The sequence below is a fragment of the Amphimedon queenslandica genome, unplaced genomic scaffold, assembly GCF_000090795.2.
Source record: "Amphimedon queenslandica unplaced genomic scaffold, v1.1 AMPQUscaffold_13419, whole genome shotgun sequence".
In the NCBI taxonomy this organism is placed as follows: Eukaryota; Metazoa; Porifera; class Demospongiae; order Haplosclerida; family Niphatidae; genus Amphimedon; species Amphimedon queenslandica.
In genome coordinates, this window is record NW_003546345.1 from 214,268 (window position 1) to 238,039 (window position 23,772).

The 23,772-nt window shown below is 36.6% G+C and overlaps 2 protein-coding genes and 1 pseudogene across 2 annotated transcripts; all 3 read left to right on the forward strand.

Annotated features, from left to right (window-relative positions):
- The first annotated feature begins 6,663 nt into the window (after positions 1 to 6,663).
- Positions 6,664 to 7,277, forward strand: LOC105312683 (uncharacterized). The gene is made up of 2 exons (XM_011405522.1): positions 6,664 to 6,999; positions 7,032 to 7,277. The coding sequence occupies exons 1-2, from the start codon at positions 6,664 to 6,666 to the stop codon at positions 7,275 to 7,277; spliced, it is 582 nt and encodes a 193-aa protein (XP_011403824.1).
- An 8,172-nt stretch (positions 7,278 to 15,449) lies between these two features.
- Positions 15,450 to 17,253, forward strand: LOC109581790 (jerky protein homolog-like; annotated as a pseudogene).
- Positions 17,254 to 19,950: 2,697 nt separating this feature from the next.
- Positions 19,951 to 21,279, forward strand: LOC100635438 (putative nuclease HARBI1). The gene has a single exon (XM_003386448.2). It carries the CDS (start codon positions 19,951 to 19,953, stop codon positions 21,256 to 21,258), a length of 1,308 nt encoding a protein of 435 aa, XP_003386496.1. The 3' UTR covers positions 21,259 to 21,279.
- The last annotated feature ends 2,493 nt before the right edge of the window (positions 21,280 to 23,772 follow it).

Below are 23,772 nucleotides of genomic sequence, written 5' to 3' on the forward strand. Positions count from 1 at the left end.
ATCAAGGAAGAGGGAGCTGCTGATGACGAAGGTGAAGGAGTTTCCTTGCCAGAAGAAAAGAAGTTTAAAGACGACCTACATGTATGTCTACCTATCGATTTCTCAAGACTAAGGTTAGGGGAAGAACATGTTTGTGTTGACCACAAAATTAAATTGTTATATTGGCCAAACTTTTTGTGTGTGGGTGTGTGTATGAAATGACATGCAATGTAGGGTCAACATACATGTAGAATGTGCCATAATTGTAAATATCCCAGTATTACACTCTATTCTCTAATCCACATGCAGTATCTACTGATAAGTCCAATGACAGTGGTACCAGTGATACTATCAGTGACACTGACTCTGCTAGCAATGTTGAGATACTGTTGTCATTGTTAACTCAGCCACCTGCTAACTCTTCTCATCTCTATACTTTTCCAAAGTGAATTATTAGAGTGGGTGGGATGTGCATGTAACTTAACCTGGTTCCTTTTTAAATGACAAGGCAATGACCTTGTTAGTTTGGTGTTGTCAGATATTTATGTGGGGAAGTGACTTAATATTACATGTACTGTACACAAATGTATGTCTACCTAGCATTTACATGTATTATGTCATGGCATGATTGTTGCTGTACTAACTGAGTTAGTGTATAGTATTCATTCCTTCTCTGTCTCTGTCTCCTCTCTCCCTCTCTCAGTTCCTCTTCATTGCAAGATCTTAATTACACAGTATTAAATACAGTCTTATTGCAACACCTGTAAGGGTGTCATGGCTATCCTTTAACTTTGACACAAGTTGTAGTGTTGTAGTAACACCCCTCTTTCAATAGAACAACACCAAGCTAGATTGATTCAACACCCCAATAGTAAACAACACCCAAATTTGTGACACCCACGAGTGTATGCCAACACCTCAGTTTTAACAGTGTATGAAGTGCTTTTCATCTACTAACAAACAAGGAATTTTGTGTTGTGTTTATCTCTTTTTTGATAAAACATGTATATGTAATATGTGCCTAATACATGCACATAATTACTTTCCAGGTAATTTCAGTTGGAAATGATTTACTGATTTAGCAATAAGGTTGATTGAAATACTTTCATTGCATAGTGAATAGCTAAGGCTATTGTCGCAACTTGTTTGTGGTAACTACACTAATTTTGAATAATAATTATCATTGTCACATTATGCTTGGTTGTAGCTCCTTGATCGGTGGTGCTTTCATACTGGAGGAGGAGCAGTTTCCAGCTGCATAGCTTTCCTATTGTAGGAAGATTGAAACTGAAATATTTGAATTGATTTGCCTCGTTGAACAAACACTAGTTTTAAGAATTGCTATTATAATTTCTGTTTTGGCTTTACGCTATAAAGAAATTTTACTCTTATTATAAGTTTTTCATAAGTTATGTTTGTACACATAAGTCTAATAAAATTTATAGATCATTGTTGTCTTGTTGTTCCTCTTGCCCTTGCCCCTGCCTCTTGGCCTAAATGGTATCTACATGAAATGCAGATCATAACTAAAATAATATTGCAATTTGTCTATTCACTTGGCGAAGCTGCCATATTACGAGTGGCCTCTGCCTTTGAAGAGCAGCAATATCAGGAAGGCCTGCAGGATAGGGTGCTAGAGCAGCAAGGGGATTTGTGCAGCTGCTGGTGGCAGACCACCAGCCAGTGGTAGTGGTCCTCCAGCTAGTGGAAGGCCTCCATCCACTTGTCTCAGACCACCAGCCAGTGTTGAAGGACCAACAGCTAGTGAAGGATCTCCAGTTAGTACAGGGCCTCAAGCCACTGGTGAAACTGGACTTCCAGCCAGCCTTGCTATTGAAGGACCTCCGGTCACTGGTTGTGTACCACCAGCCATTGGTACAGAACCATCAGCCACAGATGGAGCCGGACCACTAGCTACTAGAGGTAGTGGTGTTGCAGAGGAGGAGGAAGACTGCCATCATCAGCCGTTTTTGAGGTAGTCTAGTTTGAACAGAAAATGTAATGATATTGTTTGCTACTGAACTGACTTGCTAAATATTGTCAAACTTCTTAAGGCTGAGTTCAGAAGCGAAGAGAAACAAATGAAGCAGAATGTAGAAAGATTAAATAGTTTCAAAACAGGAAAGAGATCTTAGTCGTTGTTAATTATTTTGAGCTATGACTACTATTAATGATTGAAAATTTTCAAAATAATGATTGTATCAAAACTAGTTGGCAGGATGTCATTATTTTCCAATTTTATGTAGTTGTTTGAAGGAAAGTACAAAGATTAAGACATAAAATAATGAATGTAAATAAAAAGATACAAGCAATTAAAAAAAATTCTATTAAATCATAAAAAATAGGGTTGTCAAAAAATGTAAGAAACAAGAGGGTTGAATTCAATCATATATTTGGGGCGAACCTGAGCCAGCCCCACATAAACAAGAGTATGTTCGTTTCAACACATACATTACCTTTATTAATGCATTTTAGAAAATAATCACACATTTTATAATGATAATGTTGATAATTATGGTAACACATGCAAAGACTATGAGTACGAGTAAATACTTCCATAGAACGTGTTGAAGGGTATTCAAAAATTAATAGAAGCTGAAGCTTAAAACATGAGTAATTCACAAGATGGTCATGAAGCTCATCACCTTCTTTGTAACGAGCGTGATGGGGAGAGACATGTCTCGTAGCACCCAAAAACAACAGATGGAGTCTCCTTCTGTCAGAGAAGATCACTTGTCTGAAGAGTTAAGATACGAAGGATAAAAGAACAAAAGAACTTGCTGAGAGGGAACAGAGGCTTGCAGTTCACAGAGATTGGGCGGCATTGAGGACAGAACAAGAGGATGCTGCTGAGAGAAAGGAACAGCTGCCTGGTAATAGGGCTAGGGCTCAGTGCTCAATGCAGGAGATTAGAGGAGGAAACCTGGGTTATTACGGCCTGAACATAATGTCTTAACTACTAGACGATCATGGCTACCACTATATTATCACGGCTCCACTATGTTACCACAGCTACCACTAGATGATCACGGCTACCACTAGACGATTACGGCAACCACTAGACAATCACTGCTACCACTAGTCAATCACGGCTACCACTAGATGATCATGGCTACCACTAGACGATCATGGTTGCAACTAGATGATCACGGCTACAACTAGATGATCACGGCTACCACTGGACTATTACTGCTACTTTTCAGCAGGTTTAGCTATACTGGAGGCTGGAACATACTTATTAACAGGTGCGTGAGGTCTGGTGTGTCTAGACAACGAGAATAACTCTGTCATAGCTTGTACATGAGGCTGCTGTCAGAGAAGATCACGTGTCTGATGAAAGAGCCAGGAACAAGAGGACCCTGCTGAGAGAGAACAGCAATTAGTAGGTAAAAGAACTTGAAGTACATCGAGGAGAGAACAAGAGGATTCTGCCCAGATAGAATAGCAATTAGCAGGTGAAAGAACACTATGTTCATCAAGGAAAGAACAAGAGGATCCTGCTGAGATAGAATAGCAATTAGCAGGTTAAAGAACTCAAAGTACATTGAGGAGAGAACAAGAGGACCATGCTGAGAGAGAGGAATGGCTTGAAGGTAATTGGGCTAGGGCTGCTCAACTAGTGGAGGAAGAGATTTCCTATTAACACACAGATGTTGAACCTTCTTGTAATTCTTACTTTCATTACTTATTCTATGTGCGAGACGTGTATGGAATGCTTTCCCAGTGTGTCAGTCTCCTCTGCCGAATTAAGTCATTTAGTGTAGGGGTGCTCACAACAGGAACACCCCAATGTTGTTCTCAAAAGGCAACAATATGAATCCTGGAACAGTAACAACACAATTGCAGGTATAATAGATTATTATTAATAGTTATCATAATGTTATACTTTTTATTTCATTTTATTAGGGACTGTCACAAGCAGAGGAAATGTTAATATCTGCTATATTCACAATGATATCTATATACAAACTCCCACATGAACAATATGGCTACAGCGGACATGTTATTAACTTTCCACAAGATGTGCAGACCTCTGCTACTTCACTACCACGTCTAGCAGCAGACATCAGTGTATTGGTTATTAGGACAGAGAAGGAACAGATTTACAGATACTTCCATGTTCGTAGACAAGTAGTTGAAGAGGCTCTCACATGGCAAATGGTAAATAACATCTTCTATCTCAGGCACTCTGTTTGCTGAAATCAATATAGCTTGGCCATTCTACCTGATGATGGAGACCTCTGACCTTCGTTCGATTCAGCCAGTACAATCAGAAGCTGATCCGATGAAACTACAACAGAAGATCACTATTCTTCATACTTTGTACCCAAAGCAGCACCTCCAACTACAGAGAGGGAGACCATTAGTAACGCGGTAGCGTTCCTAAGTAGGATTCACCCCTAAACGAAATGGCTGCCACGACTTTTGCAGCCTTGCTTTACAGGGAAAACGAGCTCCTATGCTTACCAGACTTTATAGAGGACCTTATCTTGACCAGAGGACTCCAATGGTACAACTAGCATGGCTCTAGACCTTGTATAAGAGAAAATCCAAAAATCGGCGAACCGGCCGTTTTGTTCACACACCTTGTTTCATCTTCATCATCAAGTCCTGTCAATCCAGTTGTCGGCATGTATCTCAGTATCAGTTGGTGCTACAAGGATAACTCATACACCAATCTACTCCAACAGTCTATGCGCAGGTCCATGTCCCATCAGATCATTCTTCAAGTAAGGGAAAAGTGATATTGTGACTGCTGGATCGAGCCATCTTAGCTGCATGCCGCCATTTTGTTAATCAAAGAATCTTGCCATGTGCTCTAAAATTTGGGTGTGGTTGCACATTCTCAAATCTGCAGCTCTGGAAGAAGCAATTAATTTTTTTTACCAAGCTATGCCAGAAATGAACTTACTGCAATACTTTAGTGTAGGTTTCCAGCTAAAGGTCTTAATTTTACATGTTACTGTTTTATCAAGTGTGTTATTTTATTTTATTTTAAAAAACAAACAATTAATTAATGTTATGACTTATGATATGCAATGATAATTATGAACTTGACAACAGCCTGGAAGAACAGCAATAGCAGGGAACTCTCAGCTCACAGCTTCTTGAACAAGGACTTGTGTCAAGAATAGTATTAGTTTCACTTGTCATCAGGATAGTTGATATTCCTTCAGCATGTCTATTCAATGCTGTCTCTCATAAATGTTATAACAATGATAATAATAATAATAATAATAAAGAAAATTATTGATTGTGTAAAATAAACTAGTATCACAATTGCAACTAAAGAAATACTATAAATATTATTAAAAAATCAACACAAACAAGAACATAAAAGAATTAAAAAAACACGATGAAGTAGGATCCTGAATGACCAACGAAAATACGAAATGAAAATCCTACTCGTGACGCAAATTCTACTCTACATTGCAAAGTGATTCATAATTCTTACATGATAACATTAAAAGTAAAATGTAGAGTAGAATTTGCATCACGAGTAGGATTTTTATTTTGTATTTTCGTCAGTCGTTCAGAATCCTACTTCATCTTGTTTTTTAAATTTTTTTGCAACAAGCACTGGGACAGTCCTAGCCATGAACTCTCATGTGGCCCAGTTTTGTTGTTACTCCTATTAATGAGTTCACAAGAGAAAGGTACTTCTTAATGGCATTCCCAACTCTATTTCCAACAGGTTTGTTACAAAATATACTATACAATTACAGTATGTTTTGTTTATTAATATTCAAGGTGCTGTTGACTACAATGGTATAAGATCTCACCGTGTCCAAACTGCTGACTACTTCACTCATTTAATGAAGCATGATCAAAGAAGATTTGCTAAACACCCCCATTTCTGTTTCTTTGCACTTAACACAGAAATCTGTAGCAGAGGAAATGAGACAGGACAATTCTATATGAAGCAACATCCTGGGAAAGCTCTTCTCACTTTACATGACCGCAGAGACGTGATAAGTTGGGCAGGAGAAAGGTTTTCGAAGAAAGTTCTCCATCATGGTACCAGTCAGTGTGGTACCAAGCAGTATTGCCTTAAGGAGAGGAACAAACTCATTGCTATGCTAGACACTCTGAGACTGCCCACTATCTTCTTTGCTCACAGTGCTGCTGATCACCAGTGGCCTGAGTTAGTTAGCCTCATCTGTCCTGAAGATCAAGATGATAAATAAGCTCTTGCAGAAGCAGTAGTCAATAATCCTGCACTAGCTGACTGATTCTTGACCTATAGAATCGAAAGTTTCGTGGAAGTGTTCTATGTTGGTATACTTAAAGTCACGAACTATTGAATGAGGTTTGAGTGGCGACATCCGGCAGTCCTCATGTACATGGACTAGCTTGGCTACTCAATGCTCCTAATGTTCAGAACCTTCTGTCATCATCACCTGATCTTGTGCAGTCAACAAACGAAAAGATCATTGAGCATGCTGACAAGATCATCTCTACCATCAATCCTGCTGTCCTTCCTGATGGGAGTAATGTCAGTGATGCTCCAGCAGCAAAGGTTGATCCACATATCTGCAATAAGTCTTATTCTCAAGTAACAGATTTAGAAGATCTCTTTGATCTAATTGCCACCTGCCAATGACACACTCGCTGTTCAGAGTCACACTGCTTACGTACAAGTAATGGGAACCAAGAGTGTCATTTTGAGGTGAGGATACGGAAATGGTAGGAAGCAATCTACAAAAGATGCAAGATGAAATGTCATCTACCAAATACCTCATCATTGATGAGATGTCAATGGTGTGGAGGAAGACCTTTGGTATAATTGACTATAGACTGAGGCAAGCATTTCCTGCAAAGTCACAAGTTCTGTTTGGTGGATGCTCTATTTTATTATTGGGAGATTTTGGACAGTTACCACCAGTAATGGACCTTCCCATTTACACAACAGTAACACGATCAGATCTGTCAGACCAGGAGTACAGAGCATACAGTCACATCGAGACAGCATTCACTCTGACCCAAATAATGAGGCAATCAGCACAAGATCCTGATCAGGTCAGATTTTGTGATATTCTAATGCATCTCAGGAATGGAGATACAACAATGTAAGCCTGGAACCACCTAATGGAGAAAAACCAACTAGCGTACAAGACCAGTCTCCATATGTAAATGCTGTTTGGCTGTTCCCTAGATTTGATGCTGTTTTTGATCACAATGATGCTATGTTACGTGAGTGTGGTCATCCTATTTCTACCATCAAGGCAGTACACACTGGATCCAAACCTCCACCTGATCATGCTGGCTTGGAACCAGCTGTGATGCTAACTAACTAGCAACTTGTGTGTTGAAGTTGGATTAGTTAATGCAGCAATGGGAACAGTTGAAGCTATCTGTTACAAAGAAACCACACTTCATCTACCAGTGGCTGTCATGGAACGGTTTGATCATTACACTGGACCTACTGTGCATGATAGAACTGTACCAATCACTCCAGTAGGCCGTAATTGGTCTCCTTCCAGTGGTCAATGTTCAGGCCTTCAGCTCTCACTTAAGCTAGCGTGGGCGGTGAATATTTACAAGTCCTAGGGACTCACTGTGGATAAAGTAGTCGTTGATGTAGGGAAGGAGTTCTCTTGTATACTGATATTTGTTGCTTGTTCCTGAGTGAGGAAGTTGAAGGATATTCTGTTGATGCGACCCAACGACTCAAGCATTGCTTATAGTAAATGTCTTCTGGAGGGGAAAGATCAACGTTTGCTTAGTCTTCAAGAACCAATAACTGAACCATCTATAGAAAACATACAAGTACCCATCAATAAAGATGAAAACGCATCACATATGGAGTAGATAACACCTTGTCTTCTAACATCAGCTTCACCCCTACAATCTATATGTAGTCAAGATTATCAAGATGTTTCTCGCACATGGAATGGATAACACTATCTCCACCATCATCACATTATCAGTCATGAAAAGTAATGGAAATGAAACATCAAAAAAATTGGAACACAACCCAAGTATGACATGCTCTAAAATAACAAAAATAAGTATAAACTACTAGCCAATAATTATAATTTATCATAATACATACTCCATTTTCATTTGCTAAGTCTCTTCCCCTCTTTCTATATGCATAACTACCACACTAAAACATGTGATACACTAAAGAGAAGCTACACCATTAAAATTTGTTTACAATACAAAGATATACATGTGCAAAAATTACATTTATGCAACAGAACTCACTACTTTTATGTATTTTATATCAAATTAAGAAAAGAAGCAAGTCTGTTTGTGTATTACAGTGCTGTAGTAGCCATACATGCAAAGAAAAAAAAAGGTAACATCTTCCTCCAAGTTAGTTCATGTTGCAATGCTGTGGTAGCCATACACACTGTGGGTGGTGGCTGTCATTGCTTGTAGCATTGCTCACTGAAGAAAGGAAGAAACGACGCTGTGATAGGTCACTGTTTGTAGCATTGTTCAGTGAAGAAAGGAAGAAAAGATGCAACTTGTTTTGCCTTGTAAATGTAACTTTTTTCTTTCTAGTCATTATTTACATTTGTTTTACTTTTCTTTCAATGGGCTATGTATCATGACTCAGTACAGCACATGCAGTGACCTGACTGCTGTACCAACTTCAGGATTGATCAGTTAGTTTTTGTTTCAAATGTATTTTAAAACTACTGCTGTACATGTGGATATTTTTATTCAAATAGGTCCCAAACGGGTTGTAGGGTGGGGGGCCAATGACTCTGTGACGCATTTTCGCAATGGTACTGGCCACCATCTCCTTCACAAGAAGATGCAAGATCACAGACATTAAACTACATTCATATTATTTTTAAGTGACCATTGACTTTATCATTATGAAAAGATTTATAACCATGCTATTATAGTATAGCCATTCATTGATTGAAAGGTACATCATTCAGGCTTCTTCCTTTCCTTAATTTCTTGGCGAACTCGATCTCCTTCCACTTCTTTTATTCTGACCTTTCTCTTGATACTTGTTCCAATTGTTCTGGAGCTATTTTTTATAACTTTCGCTGTTTTCCTCTACTTTAAAATTTGTAAGTTTGATCTTGATTTTATCGCTATCCAATGGAAGCTTTTATCATTTACTTTAAGTCTGTCATAAAAATTTTGAAGTCTATTGTTAGCAGCTTGTAACTTCTGCTGTCCTTGTAACTTTTTGTACTCTCCTTGTAACTTATTGTGCTCTCCTTGTAATTTATTATAATTAGCTTGTAGTGTATTAAAAGCACAATTGATCTTTCCTTACTTTTCTCCAGTTACTTTAAAGTCCTCTTGTAGTTCCTTAAAATTTCCTTGCAGACTTTAATTCCTTCTCGTTTTTTTCAACTTTCTTCTGCTAGTCTTCATATTGCTTCACCCAATCTCTGCAGTCATGAAATTCATTAACTTCTCCCTCCATCTTGTTCAACTTAAACCTAAAATAGATAGTATACTAAAAATTGAGTCTGACTATATCTAGGCCTAAATTAAAATGCTATATACAGAATTTGTCTGTCTACATTACTACGTGACACGTGTTTGCCTAGTGCCTAGTATAGCGACGCTACCTGAGCTGTCGAGGAGCCAAAACTCATCTCAAGTTTAGGAAATTTTGAGCTGTCATCCTAAGCTCGAGCCGAGACCAACTCCAGTTTCTTCTGAGACAGTATACATAGCATCCAATGACAACCAAAGCAGCTCTTCCCAAGGACCCGCCAAACGTAATTATGAGGTGCATGAAGTACAAGGAGATAAAGATGCTGCAGTTCATGGTTGCATTACTTATCTCCTGTAAAAACCTGGAGCAACAGACAACTGCCGCTATTTTACTGCAAAACTTTTTGATGGTATAGGTCATGCTATATTCGTTTCTTTTGATTCCAACCTAAGATCATCTTTTGAAAAATATATAGTAGAGAATGTACCTGTGGCTGTAAAATTCAAATGAGCTCTTTTGATTCATAGTTGGAAATTAATACTGCATGAAATACAGTCCTGCAACAATCTCGAATAGAATTTAAGCTAGGCACTGATGAGATGAGCCAAAAATCTATCTCTACAGCCACAACTGATCAACTGTAACAGTAACAGGAAAGATCATGAAGGTATAGGCTAGTATTGATGTCATGTCTAAAGCTGGGAAGAATTTGACTAAGCAAGACTGTAGTCTACGTGATTGCATTGGCAGATGCTGTGCCATTTTATGGCAACAAGATGTCAACAAATTGCTTACAGACCGATGTTAGAAATTGAAAGATGTAGTTGTGAGGCAATTTGATACTGTAAAATATCTGTCTGTATGAAATAGTTCTATCATTGAAGAAATAGAAGCTATTCAAGAAATATCTAGTGATGATGAAAATGACATTGAGGTAGAAGCAAATGTCGCACCAATGATAGCTAATGGAGAAGTTAGCGCAGTCTTACAGATGTCCGATTAAGTGAGCCGTGTCAACTGTCAAGGAACAGTAGTATCTACAACTTAGTCACTTGGGAAATGTTGCAAGTGCAAAGCTACAGTAAAGTTAAGCAGGTGTCTCACTTATAAATTGGCCGAGTTCATGATATCTGGAAAAGATGGTAAAAATGGCACCTCATTGCCTATAATGACCAACTAAAGCAGATTGTTAAAGATTTTGATGGCTCCTCAATAAAAGAGAGTTTGTTTAATGCTGGGCAATAAAAGCTCTGTATGATAAGCAGAACATAGTGAAGCAGTACTTATGTAACATTTCCATATATTCAATTATTATGACTCATTATGATTAATAATTCATGTTCCCTTTGCTGCAATAATTGATGTTGTTCAATTTTTCATAATGTTAAATGCTCAGGCTCACCCCATTAATGCTTTGCATCTGTCTAGTTATAAGTTCAATTATGAATAATAAAAATTAATTAGTAAAGCAAAAGGTAGTCATAAAAATATTTAAAATTTCGACCCTACTTTGCAGAAACTAAAAAAATGAAGAGCTGTAGAGTTACACTGAGTCCCTGACAAAAAATAAGTGTTGATGTTATTATTGATTCATTTCACATGAAGATGATTTTTATAGTGAAGACCATTTAAGGAAAATTTTATAATGATCATATGAGAAAAATAAGCAATGATCTTCTAGCTTGTGAATCGATTTTTAATTCTGATTGACTACCTATTGTTTGTATTACGGCTGGTTCACAATATTACCCTAGGCCTGACAATACATTGATGCTGGATTAGAAAAGAATAGGACAAAAGTCAACTTGCCCATGCTTTTGATTAAAAATTTGTGGTACATGGGCCTAAACATCATATTGTGAACCAGTATTTGTACTACATACTTCCAAACAAATGTCATTAACTTAGAGTTTTGCCTAAGTTCAACAACTATTGTAGATTCTGTCACTTTCTGCAATGTAGGGCCGAAATTTTAGAATAATTTTTATGACTAATTGTTTCTTTATTAATTAATGTTTATGATTATTAATTGAACTAATAATGATATAATTAAACTCAACCCCACTGTTTCTAAAATTTTGCGACAAATAAAGTTTTTGATTAACAGAATATTTGTGACCATAATTGACAAAAGGTACCTTATGGCGGATAGGAAAATTGGTGTTTATAGCCTTAAAAATCCAACTTCCTGACCTCCATTTATCATAAAATTAATCCAGAGGATGGAAAAAGTTACTATGTAACTTTCAGAAACATTTGTTGGCTAACAGAGCACTCACAGGTTGTTATATTTTATTATAATGATGAATTTAAAAATCCGCCATAAGGTACCTTTTGTCAATTATGGTCACATTTTTTTATTTACTTGCAAGAATCACTTCCTGACAGATTAAACCTTGTGACATCAGCAATATCAAGGAATTCTGTGTTTTTATAAATGTGCTTTGTAAATGAAAGAGAAATTACTGTAATTCCTAGAACAGCCATAAAATTAAGAGTGTAAAGAAATCTGGATCCCACAAGTGAACAGTGGCTATTAGATGTAAAGGCCCTTTTAAAATTTAGTGAAGTAACAGTGTGTCTGTGTCATCTTAAGTGCAAAAAGGCCTCGATCTTACAACCCCCAATTCTGAAATAGAGGATTTATCCTACGTAAAAAATACATTTCTCAAGACCTTCTATTTTCATTCAAATGTAAAGTTGAGATGTGGGGAGAATAATGACTATGATGAGATATTTTGTATAGATAAGCTAAGTGTAACTGCTTCTGTCATCTGCTTCCTACGTTGCTCCAGAGGTACTGCAACATTGAAAAGCAGTTAAAAAGCAACCTCAAAGTTACACACTTTAGCCTGGAGTAAGAACTAGCAATTGTGCAATCCCACAAGATGTAGACATGTCATTAAGTATTACAATGGAGCATTTCATTTTAATAATAGTTTACTTAATTTGTTCGGATTTAACTATAAATCTCCAAGAGTCATTAACCTTCACACTCCAAAATGAAAGAAGATTCCTGAATTACTTGTAAATGGAGACCCTAGCAATTGAATTACTCCAGCATCCACAGTATCTCAATCTGTTACTTGATTGTGTTTCTTTGCTACTAAAGAAACAAGTTTGGAATTTGTGCTCTGAAAGGGTTATAACATTACTCTCTCATCTTCCGAAATTATCTAAGTTTTCATGTGTCAAATACCACGACGTGATGAAATCAAAAGCACAACACATTGTTAATCATCTTTCAATCATCCTTTCTGATAAAAATAAGAATGAAGATGTACATAGAATTGTTGGTGTTATAATTTTTTATCATCACTTCATTTAAGAGAAAATAGAAAAATATAGCCCAGAAAATAATTTCAACTATATTATAATTATGCAGGTCACTGCTCAAAACAAGTAAATGGTTTATCCCCATAATAGCTGGTGCATCTAATTTTTGTTGTAAGTTTATGACAGGGTAAGTAAGTTATGCTTATGTATTTCTTATAGTACACTGCTGAGACTACTTACCAAAATTGGATTGACGTGTGATAGCAATGTATTTCAATGGTTTGATTCTCTTACATCAATGATACCCAATCACATAAGAGATGTAAGCTATGATTTATTGTGGATATAATTATAATAGCTCATTCATGTTCATACTTCTTTGTAGTTTCAGCCAACCAAACCTTTTCAAAGCTGTATTACTGGGAAATGGTTTTCAGTTTGATAGAAGCATGACAAATGGGGCCCCTGATGACTATAATTCTGAAGAAGAAAGTAAAAGACAGGAGATAGAAGAATACCTTGCATATACTCTAGTTAATGATGATAATGATGATGATGTACTTATAGCTGAAGATGACGTTGATACTTTTAATGATGATGCTTTGAGTGATTGAGTGATTTAGAAGGTGAAGTTGCTGAGGATGGCTAGGAGAATGTCAGTGAAGCTGAGGATGGCTAAGAAGATGATAATAAGGAAATTTTTTGCAATACTAGTAGTCACAAGTCCAATGTAGAAACAATATATATTCAAGGTATACATTTTTATTATCAAATATTATCTTCAACTATTAGACTGTTCTAATTACAAATACAAATGTAACACAACACCATTGGAGTAGGTTTGAAATACTAGTAGTCACAAGTCCAATGTAGAAACAATATATATTGAAGGTATACATTTTTATTATCAAATATTATCTTCAACTATTAGACTGTTCTAATTACAAATACAAATGTAACACAACACCATTGGAGTAGGTTTGAAATTGTAGGTGACAAATTGGATAAAAAGTAATGGTTGAGCCCAGATACATGTCTCTAAGTGACCAATCCTGCCCTTTCAATTATTTCAAGTCCTACGCTGTTTATGATAGGATTGATTTGTCTTCTCACTCCAATATCAAACCAGTTGTTGACACAGATGTCAATTAAAAAGATGTCCTACATTTAGGTGCTGTTCATCATAGTTTCATCAACACCATGCCCATACTAGTGTCCTGTATGCTGGTATGAAACATGTTTGTATTTAAACCTTAGTTTGAAGATGCTGAGGTCCGTCACATTTTTACCCTCTGCAGTCATAAATAAAAAATCAGGAGTGGTATCTACAGTATCATCATTCATAAGCTTTCCATTTGTATATATATAGGTATCCTTAGGAGTTCTTCTGCATTCAGAACTGAAATATGATGACATGCTCTGCATACTATCAGCTTTATTAGCAGGTGCCACAGAATTCTTTTATAGAAAGCGTAGTAGTTGGTGAAACCAACAATTCAGTATCAGTTGCTGCTACCCACAACATACTGTTAGGTGGTAATAAGATGACAGCAGCACAATGCAGGGGTTGTAAAACAATAAGAAGCAACAGTGACAGTGATTCTAAGAAATTCAATGGCTTTCAACCCGTTTCTGAAGATTGACATGCAAAAGTTGTTATACTTGAGGTATAATGGTTGAGCCATGCATGCATTGCATATGTGCTATAATAATCACAATGGACCAAATTATATAATCATTATCATCTTATTATTATTATTATTATTTTTTGGTTATATGGTCGCAATTATATGACACCACTTTATCCACTCATCAAGGTACTCTACAACATCTGCATAATCTAATGTCATATCAGTTGCTAAAAAGGATGTCAATGTTAACAAAGACTTTTTCCTTCTAGTAGCATAGTCTCACATAGTATGTGCTGCATGAAAGCTATTTGATATAGAGACTTTCTATTTTATCCCAGATAATGTACAGAGTAAATGGAATTAAGCAACAAAAGAAGGAAGGCAGTCTAAGCTACTTTCATTAACTTATAGCATTGCAGAGTTTTTGGTTTTTTGTAACCCCATCGGAGACACCTCAATCAGTTAACGAGCCGGATACAGATCATGCTTTAGAGTATGGCAAAGAGGTTTTAAGTTTCTGATTGCTTTATATGAAGTTTTATGAGAGAGGGAGATGGAGAAAGTTTCTTGACGGCTGGCATTACTTGATGCTTATATTTAAAGCTACGGCCATAAGAGCTATGCCATAGAAGCATTTTACACACTTGCTCATCAGAAATGGATTCTCTAATGTATTCTTGGTTTATTAATGTGCGTGGGCGTCCAGGCTGTAACATTCCATGTGACATACACATGGAATACCTTAATAGAGTGGTCAATAAAACAGGAGCTAGCATTGAGAAAACGGGATAAAGTGTTAGCCCTGTTTATGAAACTCTATCTGTTGTGATGAAGTTAATGGATTAGCATTCTGCACCTTCAATACCTGACACTAAAGAGCAAATTATTAAATCATTATTACAAAATGATGCTTTGACTTTTTTACTGGGATCATAAGCACAATTGTTTTACAGTGGACCCTCGATTATCCGGACCCCGTTTATTCGGACCCTCGTTTATCCGGATTCAAAAATTCCAACAGGAAGTGACCACGTGTGAGCCTTCATTAATTAATTACAGTTATTTTATATTAATTTTTATCAAGAGTTTTTATTGATAATCAATTAATTATAAGTTTAATTTATTAATTAATTACTTTTCAAATGGAGAAGAAGACAGCAGGTGCTGCAGCAGTCGCAACAGAAAGGAATGATCCAGTCAAATCAAAAGCAGTGGAGAAAAAGAAGCGTAAAAGGGTCGTTCTTACTCTTGAAGAAAAACTATAGTTATTAAAAATGATAGACAACGGTGTTTCATAATCAGTGATAGCGGAAAAGTTTGCCATAGGAAAGAGCACTGTTGGTGATATAAAAAAGAACAAAGGTACAATATTTGAAGTTTAAGAAGAATATTGAAGGAATGGGGATGAGTAGAAAGACAAAGACAATGAAATTAAGTGATGATGTCTTGCTTGATCAGTGCGTTTACCTCTGGTTTAAACAGAAAAGGATGAAAGGTGAACCAGTTAGTGGACCACTTTTATGTGAAAAAGCTGTTGATCTGTCAAAGAGAATACATAATGAATCAACTAGTTTTAAAGCAAGTAATGGATGGCTCTAGAGATTTTGTAAAAGGCATGGTATTTGGCAACTTTCTTTGCAAAGAGAGAAGCTATGCAGTGATGCAGAAGCAGTTGATAGTTTTATCACATCATTTAGAGAATTTGTGACAAAGGAAGCATTATCGCTAAATCAAATATTTAACTGTGATGAGACAGGTTTAAACTATCGTTTACTACCAGAAACAACACTTGCAGCTTCCTTTGAAAAATCTGCTGCAGGAAGAAAAAAATCAAAAGAGCGCATAACACTTAACTTGTGTTCAAATGCATCAGGCACAATCAAGTTGCCAGTTCACATAATAGGCAAAGCGAGACGTCCGCTTTGTTTTAGGAAGCTAGACATGAAATTGCTACCTGTTTTATATACTAGTCATAGCAATGCATGGATGACTGCAGCTCAGTTTACTGAATGGTTTCATGAGACATTTGTGCCACATGTTCAAGAGAATCTGCACAAGTTAGGAGAGGAGCCCAGAGCCGTGTTAGTCCTTGATAATTGCTTTGCTCATGCTGTGCCTGAAGACCTTGTCAGTAAGAATGGAAAAATTTTTGCTCAATTTTTACCACCTAATGTCACTGCATTAATCCAACCTATGGACCAAGGTGTCATACAAGCTGTGAAAAAGCGATATAAAAAGTTGTTACGTAGGCTCATTATTGAGGATGATTGTGGTACATCAGTTTCAGACTTTTTGAAAGGAGTCAATTTAAAAGTAGTTGTTGACCTCATTCATGAATCATGGAATGAAGTCACAAAAGAAACAATTAGAAAGTCATGGAATAAAATTCTTCCAATCATAACCATCAAAAGTAGAGCTGAAGTACCTATTCCATCTACACCATTACTAGCAGAATTGTATCAACTAGCAACTGATGATGAAAGTGAATATGAGGCTGACTTTTGTTTATCAAGTATTGGTAACTCACGTGGCTCTGGCTTATGGCATGGTTTGAGAGTAAGGTTTCACCATGAACCTGCACAAGACACTTTACCAGAATCAAGTGATGATGATGTATCTTTACAAGTTTTTACAGATTACTTTTCTGAACTTGGAATGACAAAAAAGGAAACTGAGATTGCTCAGTGGCTAGAAAGCGATGCAGATCACAGTAGGCTTCAAGTTCTATCTGAAGAAGAGATTTGTGATTATGTGACACGCGTCATGCAAGGAGAAGAAAAAGATGAAGCTACAGATAAAGATAATTCAGAAACTGATGAAGAAGATATTCCATGTCCTGTAACAAATAGTGATGCTGCTCATATGTTTGAACACTGCTTGATGTGGTTAGAGCATCAACAAGAAGTCACTGTGGAACTCTACCGACAATGGTATCATCTTTCTTAATGACTACTGCATTTTGATCATGAGGATTGTTGTCTTCTACTTCTAACTGCAATACTTCATCAATATAAGGAGTCCAAATAGATTTGAATACATGGTGGCCCCTAACTACACTTGCTATCGTAAATTGTGGCATCTTGCTGCAGCCTCTACCATTTCTTGGGCGTGGTGGTTAAATAAGCTATATAATTATTTTAACCACCACACTCATTTTTATTAACCAGACAAATTCACTTATCCAGATGGCCAAATTTTTTCTCAGTCCAAAAGGGTCCAGATAATCGAGGGTCCACTGTAAAATGTTTCTGTGCAATGTAATGAAACAAATGTATGAAGACAAAACTATCAAGTGGATAGTGGGTCATTATAGCAGTATTTAAACGAAACTTATCTTGCAAAAAAGATGTTAATAATATTATTATAGTTATATTTTTATTGGCAATGCACACAATATCTAAAAAACTATTATTGTTATACAATTATTATTAACACTGTATAAGTGTATTTAGTAATAAATTATAATAAAGATTTACATTTGAGAACTTGAGAACAAACATTACAACACAACTGGTGCCTATATATAATACTATCATAAGGTATACATGAGGAAAACATAGAATATAAAACGTTCCTCAACTTTCTTTCTGTAACTTGCAATATGCTACATTGTGTTCATTGCAGAATCTTCTGAATACTCCAGTTCCAAATAGCATTACATATTGGCACTTGTTTTCATCTCGTCCAGCTCTTCCAATTTGTTGCACGTACATCTATAAGTCTTCTGGCACACCATTATGTATCACACGCCTAATATCAGAATAATCAATATCAAGGTTAAAAGCAATGGTAGCAATGAGTATCCTTAAAAAGGATTGCTTTGAATTTTGGCTAAGGATGCCATTTTGTAAAGACTCTTGTGTACATCCTGTGTTATAGTCAACAAGACCACTCTTGGATTCTAGCACAATGCCCAGTTGGTTTTGTCTTTTGATACTTCAGGTATCAGAAAAATGCTCTTTGTAGTGTGGCACAATCGATTGGGCGAAGACAAAAATAATAGTTCTCTCCATTTCTATCTATTTACTTTTCAGCTCATTCATTATGTGCAGAATGACTCAATTGATTTAAAATTGGCAACACTAAAGCATAAATTATCTTTACTATGTGACACTTCCACTAATGCAACTTCTTTCGTACTTAGTATCTTCATTACATGCTCCTTGAAATGACTGGTTGCTGTGGCAGTTAAGGCCATAACTTGGGTATCCTTTGGAGCAGGCTCCGTACCTCTTCTAGATTTGAGAAATCTGGTCTGTATTTCTCTCCCCCTACACAACATACATCATGTATAATGACACCGTATCTACTAACTACGACTTACTAGTTCTTTTTACTAAGTGTGCTTCATAAACAATATAGGCCACTAAGCACAAAGTCAGTCTTAAGCACACTCCATTATCTTCCTTTGTTTAGACACTCAGGGCTAATGAAGATCAACTGAAATTCACCAGTTGTAAATCTTTCCAACAATACCTGAGCCTGTCCAGCATATGCAGCAGCGATACTAAGTTGTTAGAATGTCTCAGTCTGGTCCCTTATCAGTGCTATCTGTGGGCAGACAACCAAAGCTATGCTTGTACTTGGGGCAAGTCTCTGATTGAGTCATACAAAAGAAGCAAGCAGCAATAGAAAAGATTCTTGCCATAGCCAGTTGGCAAAACTACAAAAGTATTTCTGCCAAATATATAGCTAAAAATGGCCTCCTTCTGTTTGTCATGTAGCTGGAAGCTAAGTTTGACAAAAACAGTATCAACTTTCTCAGCTACAGCAGTAGCCATAACTTTATTCTCACTACTCTAACCGCCACATGCAAATCCGTGGGTGAAATGTATTTTGATGCCCTCGCAGACGTAAACCATGATAACATGGGTTTATGTTTAGATTGACACCACACTCTTATTCGGTAAATTAGCATCAGGCTACATGAGACGTGACTTTGGCCTCATTTTATTTGTAAATATTATCCCATTTTTGATTGAAATTAGCTGAAACTTTCACACAACATGAGTATAATACACCTATTAATATTAACCCCCACCAAGGCCTTCAATTACAGGATAGGGTCGGGCTAAAGGGATTTTTTTGATTTTGACACCCTGAAATGATGGGATTTGACCACATGTGACAAATAAAATTTCACAGAAAGAAGTGAATATAATTGCACTGGTTCACTTTTACCACAGGGTCAGACCAGTAAAATTTTGTGGTGTGAACAAGGAAGCATTACTGCAGTCACTTAAAATGACTTTTAAGGACGTACTACTGGCTGATAGTATCTTAAAGGGTAAGTCCGGTGTATTTTTGGTGATTTTTTTTATTGGCTTAATATGATTACCTGACCATAATAATGATGTATTCTAACTCCCATTGTCTAAAAAAATTTTTTCACTGAGATATGAGCCTTCAAAGATGATCATTTTTATTACTTCCTGTCAGTGGGTGCTTACTAAGGCTGCGTTTACACGATAACAAATTCCAGTGGTATCCGTGCTCAATTAAAGGCTGTTTCCACCTGCGTTTACATGGAGACAATAGAAACACTAAGAAAAACAAAAACAAACTTCGTAGTGCATCGTTTTAAAAACGATGCGTTTTTGAGTGATGTGTAAACTCAAAAAATGAGCACGATGATGTAAATTGATGCCTTATCATGTGACAGGATATGAGATAAAATGGGAGGCATTTCAAAGGCAAAAGATTGTGCTGTCATTATTCACACTCTTGACTTCACTTACCTCTCTCTACCAGCTAAATCTTGCTCTGATGTGTGTCACTACATTTAGCTACTACAGTCTTATGAAGAAGAAATTTCACACACTTTCTACTCCTAATTCAGGAAGGATCGTTAAAAAGAGAAGGAGTCTAAAAAAATACTGGATAAAGCCTGGTAGGACGACCATATGGTGGGACAATTTTGTTAATGGCGTTGTGATTGATCAGGAATGGAAAGACAACTTTAGGATGAATAAAGCTAATTTTTTTAAACTTTGTGACGAGTTACGACCCTTTATTGAGAAAAAGTCAACTAATATGAGACAATGCATTGAAACCGAAAGACAGGTGGCTTTAACTTTGTACTATTTATCTGATGAAGGGTGCCTGAGAAAGACCGCAAATGCTTTTGGTATAGCACGATCAAGTGCTTCTGTTGTGATTAGACGAGTTTGTTATATAATAAGCATTCACCTAGGACCAAGGTATATCAAGTTACCTCTAACTGAAGAGGAAGTGAATGAGAAAGTGACAGGCTTTTATATTGCTTTTGGAGTGCCACAATGTATTGGTGCAATTGATGGCACACATATTGACATAAAAGCTCCCAAAAGCAATCCTACTGACTACATCAACAGAAAGAACCGTTACTCACTTAATGTTCAAGCTTGTTGTGATCACAAGTACTGTTTTTTAGATGTAGTTGTGAAGTGGCCAGGAAGTGTACACGATGCTCGTGTATTCTCTAACTCCACCCTAAACAATCTTTTAAAAACTGCACAAATACCACCATGTCGAAGATCTTTAGTGGAAGACAGAGACCCAATTCCAGTATTTCTTATTGGAGACCCTGCATATCCATTACAAACATACCTGATGAAAGAGTATGCTAATGGGGGATCTACTGTACAAGAGCAGTATTATGGATATAAATTGTGCAGTGCACGAATGGTGATTGAATGTGCATTTGGTCGACTAAAGGCTCATTTTGGTATTCTCAAGCGACCACTAGATATCAATATCAATGAAGTGGCACATGTTATTTATGCTTGCTTTGTACTTCATAACTATTGTGAATTAAATCACGAATCTATTGCAGAAGAAAGGGTACAAGTAGCTATTCATTACGATAATAGATTTCAGCCTCCTACTGTTCGAAATAGATCTACAACCCACTGCAATGAAGAGGAGCCTAGAAAAATAAGAAGAACTCTGACGATGTATTTTGATCCCTAATTTCACCCAATTTCTCTCATTAACTCTTCAACTTTCTTATTTTAAGTTTAACTTTAAACATTGGAAAGTTAATTAGTTGGTAAATAATTATGAGTTAACTATCAATTGTTTATGCAGTTTTCACTTCAGTCATGGTGACTCATTATACGACTTATGTAATGAAGGAGGTTGATGAGAGTACATGGGAGGAGAGAATTGATGGGGGTACGCATACGGTGCTGGTACAGTTGTAGCCATTACATTTCGTAACATAGCAAATCCTTCAGAGATTGTATTGGTAAGTTTTTCCATATTATCAAACAGCCTCGTAATATTTTCAGTATATTGTTTTTCAAACACATCCATTTGTTCAACCATTCTCTTCTTAACTGCTAATTCTTCCATAGTACATGACAATATTTGAGCATCAACTGGTAACTTTCGTTTCAGTTTATCATGCTTATATTCAGTAAGTTTAGCATTCAATAGTTCTCGTCTCTTTAGTACTGTGTCATCACTAGATGCAGATTCCCCACTTGATATAGCTGAACTTTGATCTGACGATTCCTGTTGTAAGTCATCAGTAGCAGTACTTGTTGGACATGGAGAGAGTATTGTATCTTCATCATCAGTGATCTGATGATTGACTTGGCTACTAGTTGAGACAAATGTTACTATATCACTACTTTCTATTCCAGAACTTATTTGTTCAGTTGCAGGCGATCCACTCCATATTCTCTCACATAGCTGGTAATAGAGCATTACAACTCTACCATGGCCACTTCTGCGTCCACTGTCAACTGCTTCCCTAAATTTTGCTCGAATTGCTTTCAGCTTCGTTGACAAAATCTTTTTTGTCATCTCTTCCTTGGTGTGTGGATAATCTTTCATTGAGTCTGATGATTCTTGGACAGTTGCTGGCAATTCCTCTTTCATGAGCTTCAGAATGTCTTCATATTTCGTCTTAACTGACTCCCAATCTATATTCTCTTCCATTTTCTTGACCTTATACTCGTTTGTCACCGTCAGAAGAAGCTCGGCTTCATCATCGCTCCACTTAAATCCTTCTTCAGCGGTTTGCTTTCTCCCTGGCATAAGTCAGCTCCCACAAGAATTCTCTGTCTTATCTTCTTCTCTGTTTCTCTTTTAACTCTTTTAAGTGTCACGTGACTGATCACGTGAAGAAATCAATTTTATGATAACACCCTCATTGAGCGTAGTAGTGTAAACATAATAAAACGATGCACCTAGATATACAAAATGCAATGCGTTTTTATCAGTTGTTCTTGTGTAAACGTAGCCTAAATATATCTTGTTTGAATTTGAACAGTTAGAGAGGCAGTATCATTCACTAAATGTGCTGGTTGATTTACTTGAACAATTTTCTTAACACTGCCTCATTTAAATTTTACAAAAGAGGAATTACAATTTGCTGTGCAGTCACACAAATCATTTAATGCTGTAGCTCATAATATGGCACAGGATGACAGAAATGTGCATGGCATTAATTGAGAAGTGGCCACAGATTCTGAATCAAAACTTGATGAATGTACTGCAACAAAAGATGTTATAACTATAGTAGTTAGAAAGCAGGCTTCTGTACAAAGATGGGCTAGAAGGTTAAAATCTGAAATTTCAGCATAGATTCTTTTTTATAATGGAAGATGACAAGCCATAGCAGCAAAATAAATAAGCAATTTCCTAATGTTGGAGAGATAAAGAGAACTATGTCATAGACCACAATGTTGGAGCAGACGCATTGAGATGAACTGGAGTTCTAACTTTTGTTGGTATTACGAACCTGAAGAATAAAGTGATGTCTAGAAGATCGAGGCACATTTGAAGATTATCCTTGGTATTGACATCTCATATGGAAGAGTTGTAGAACTGTGTATGCCAAGGAACAAGAGTTGTAGGTCAGCTAAGAGATATTGTGGGCTTGCAAAAGTTACCACAAGATGTACACCCAAAGGTTTCAACTTAAGGTACGGTCCAAATGCACACTGGAGTGCTGCTTTCTATAAAAAACTTAATACAATTCAGTATGAAGATGTGTCTAATGTATTGAATATTAACAGAGATTTTGTTTAGACACTCTAACAACTTGTAAAGATCAGCATGCTACTCCAGTTGTTGAAGTTATGGATGCACTAACAACCAAAACAGATTTTGTAAATAAGACTCTCTCAGTACTGCTGACCACTTATAGTTTTACTAGGATGAAAACAACTTTGTGTTGTGAAAGCAGTTCCTAGTCACGAAATAAATCTAGCACAGCATTACTCTGATATACAAATGCTAGAAGAGGAGACATTGCTGAAAAACATCTTTTATAACTTTGAAACTGGCAATCCAAAAATAATTGATTGTATAAGGGTCGATGGAGCTTTGGATCAAGGGCCAACACATGAGGTAGTCCAATACTTTTGCACCAATTGGCACATTCAACTAGGTAAAGTTGTTACATTTGGGACTTCAAAATTGATGTTTATCACTAGGCCACGCCAATACATTTATTCCTTCTACATTAGGATA

Excerpts from the sequence above, each read along its gene's own strand:
- LOC105312683 (XM_011405522.1), top strand. The coding sequence starts at position 6,664 with ATGGTAGGAAGCAATCTACAAAAGATGCAAGATGAAATGTCATCTACC. Across the intron at positions 7,000-7,031 it reads CAGCACAAGATCCTGATCAG|GAATGGAGATACAACAATGT; the intron begins GTCAGATTTTGT and ends AATGCATCTCAG.
- LOC100635438 (XM_003386448.2), top strand. The coding sequence starts at position 19,951 with ATGCCTTATCATGTGACAGGATATGAGATAAAATGGGAGGCATTTCAA.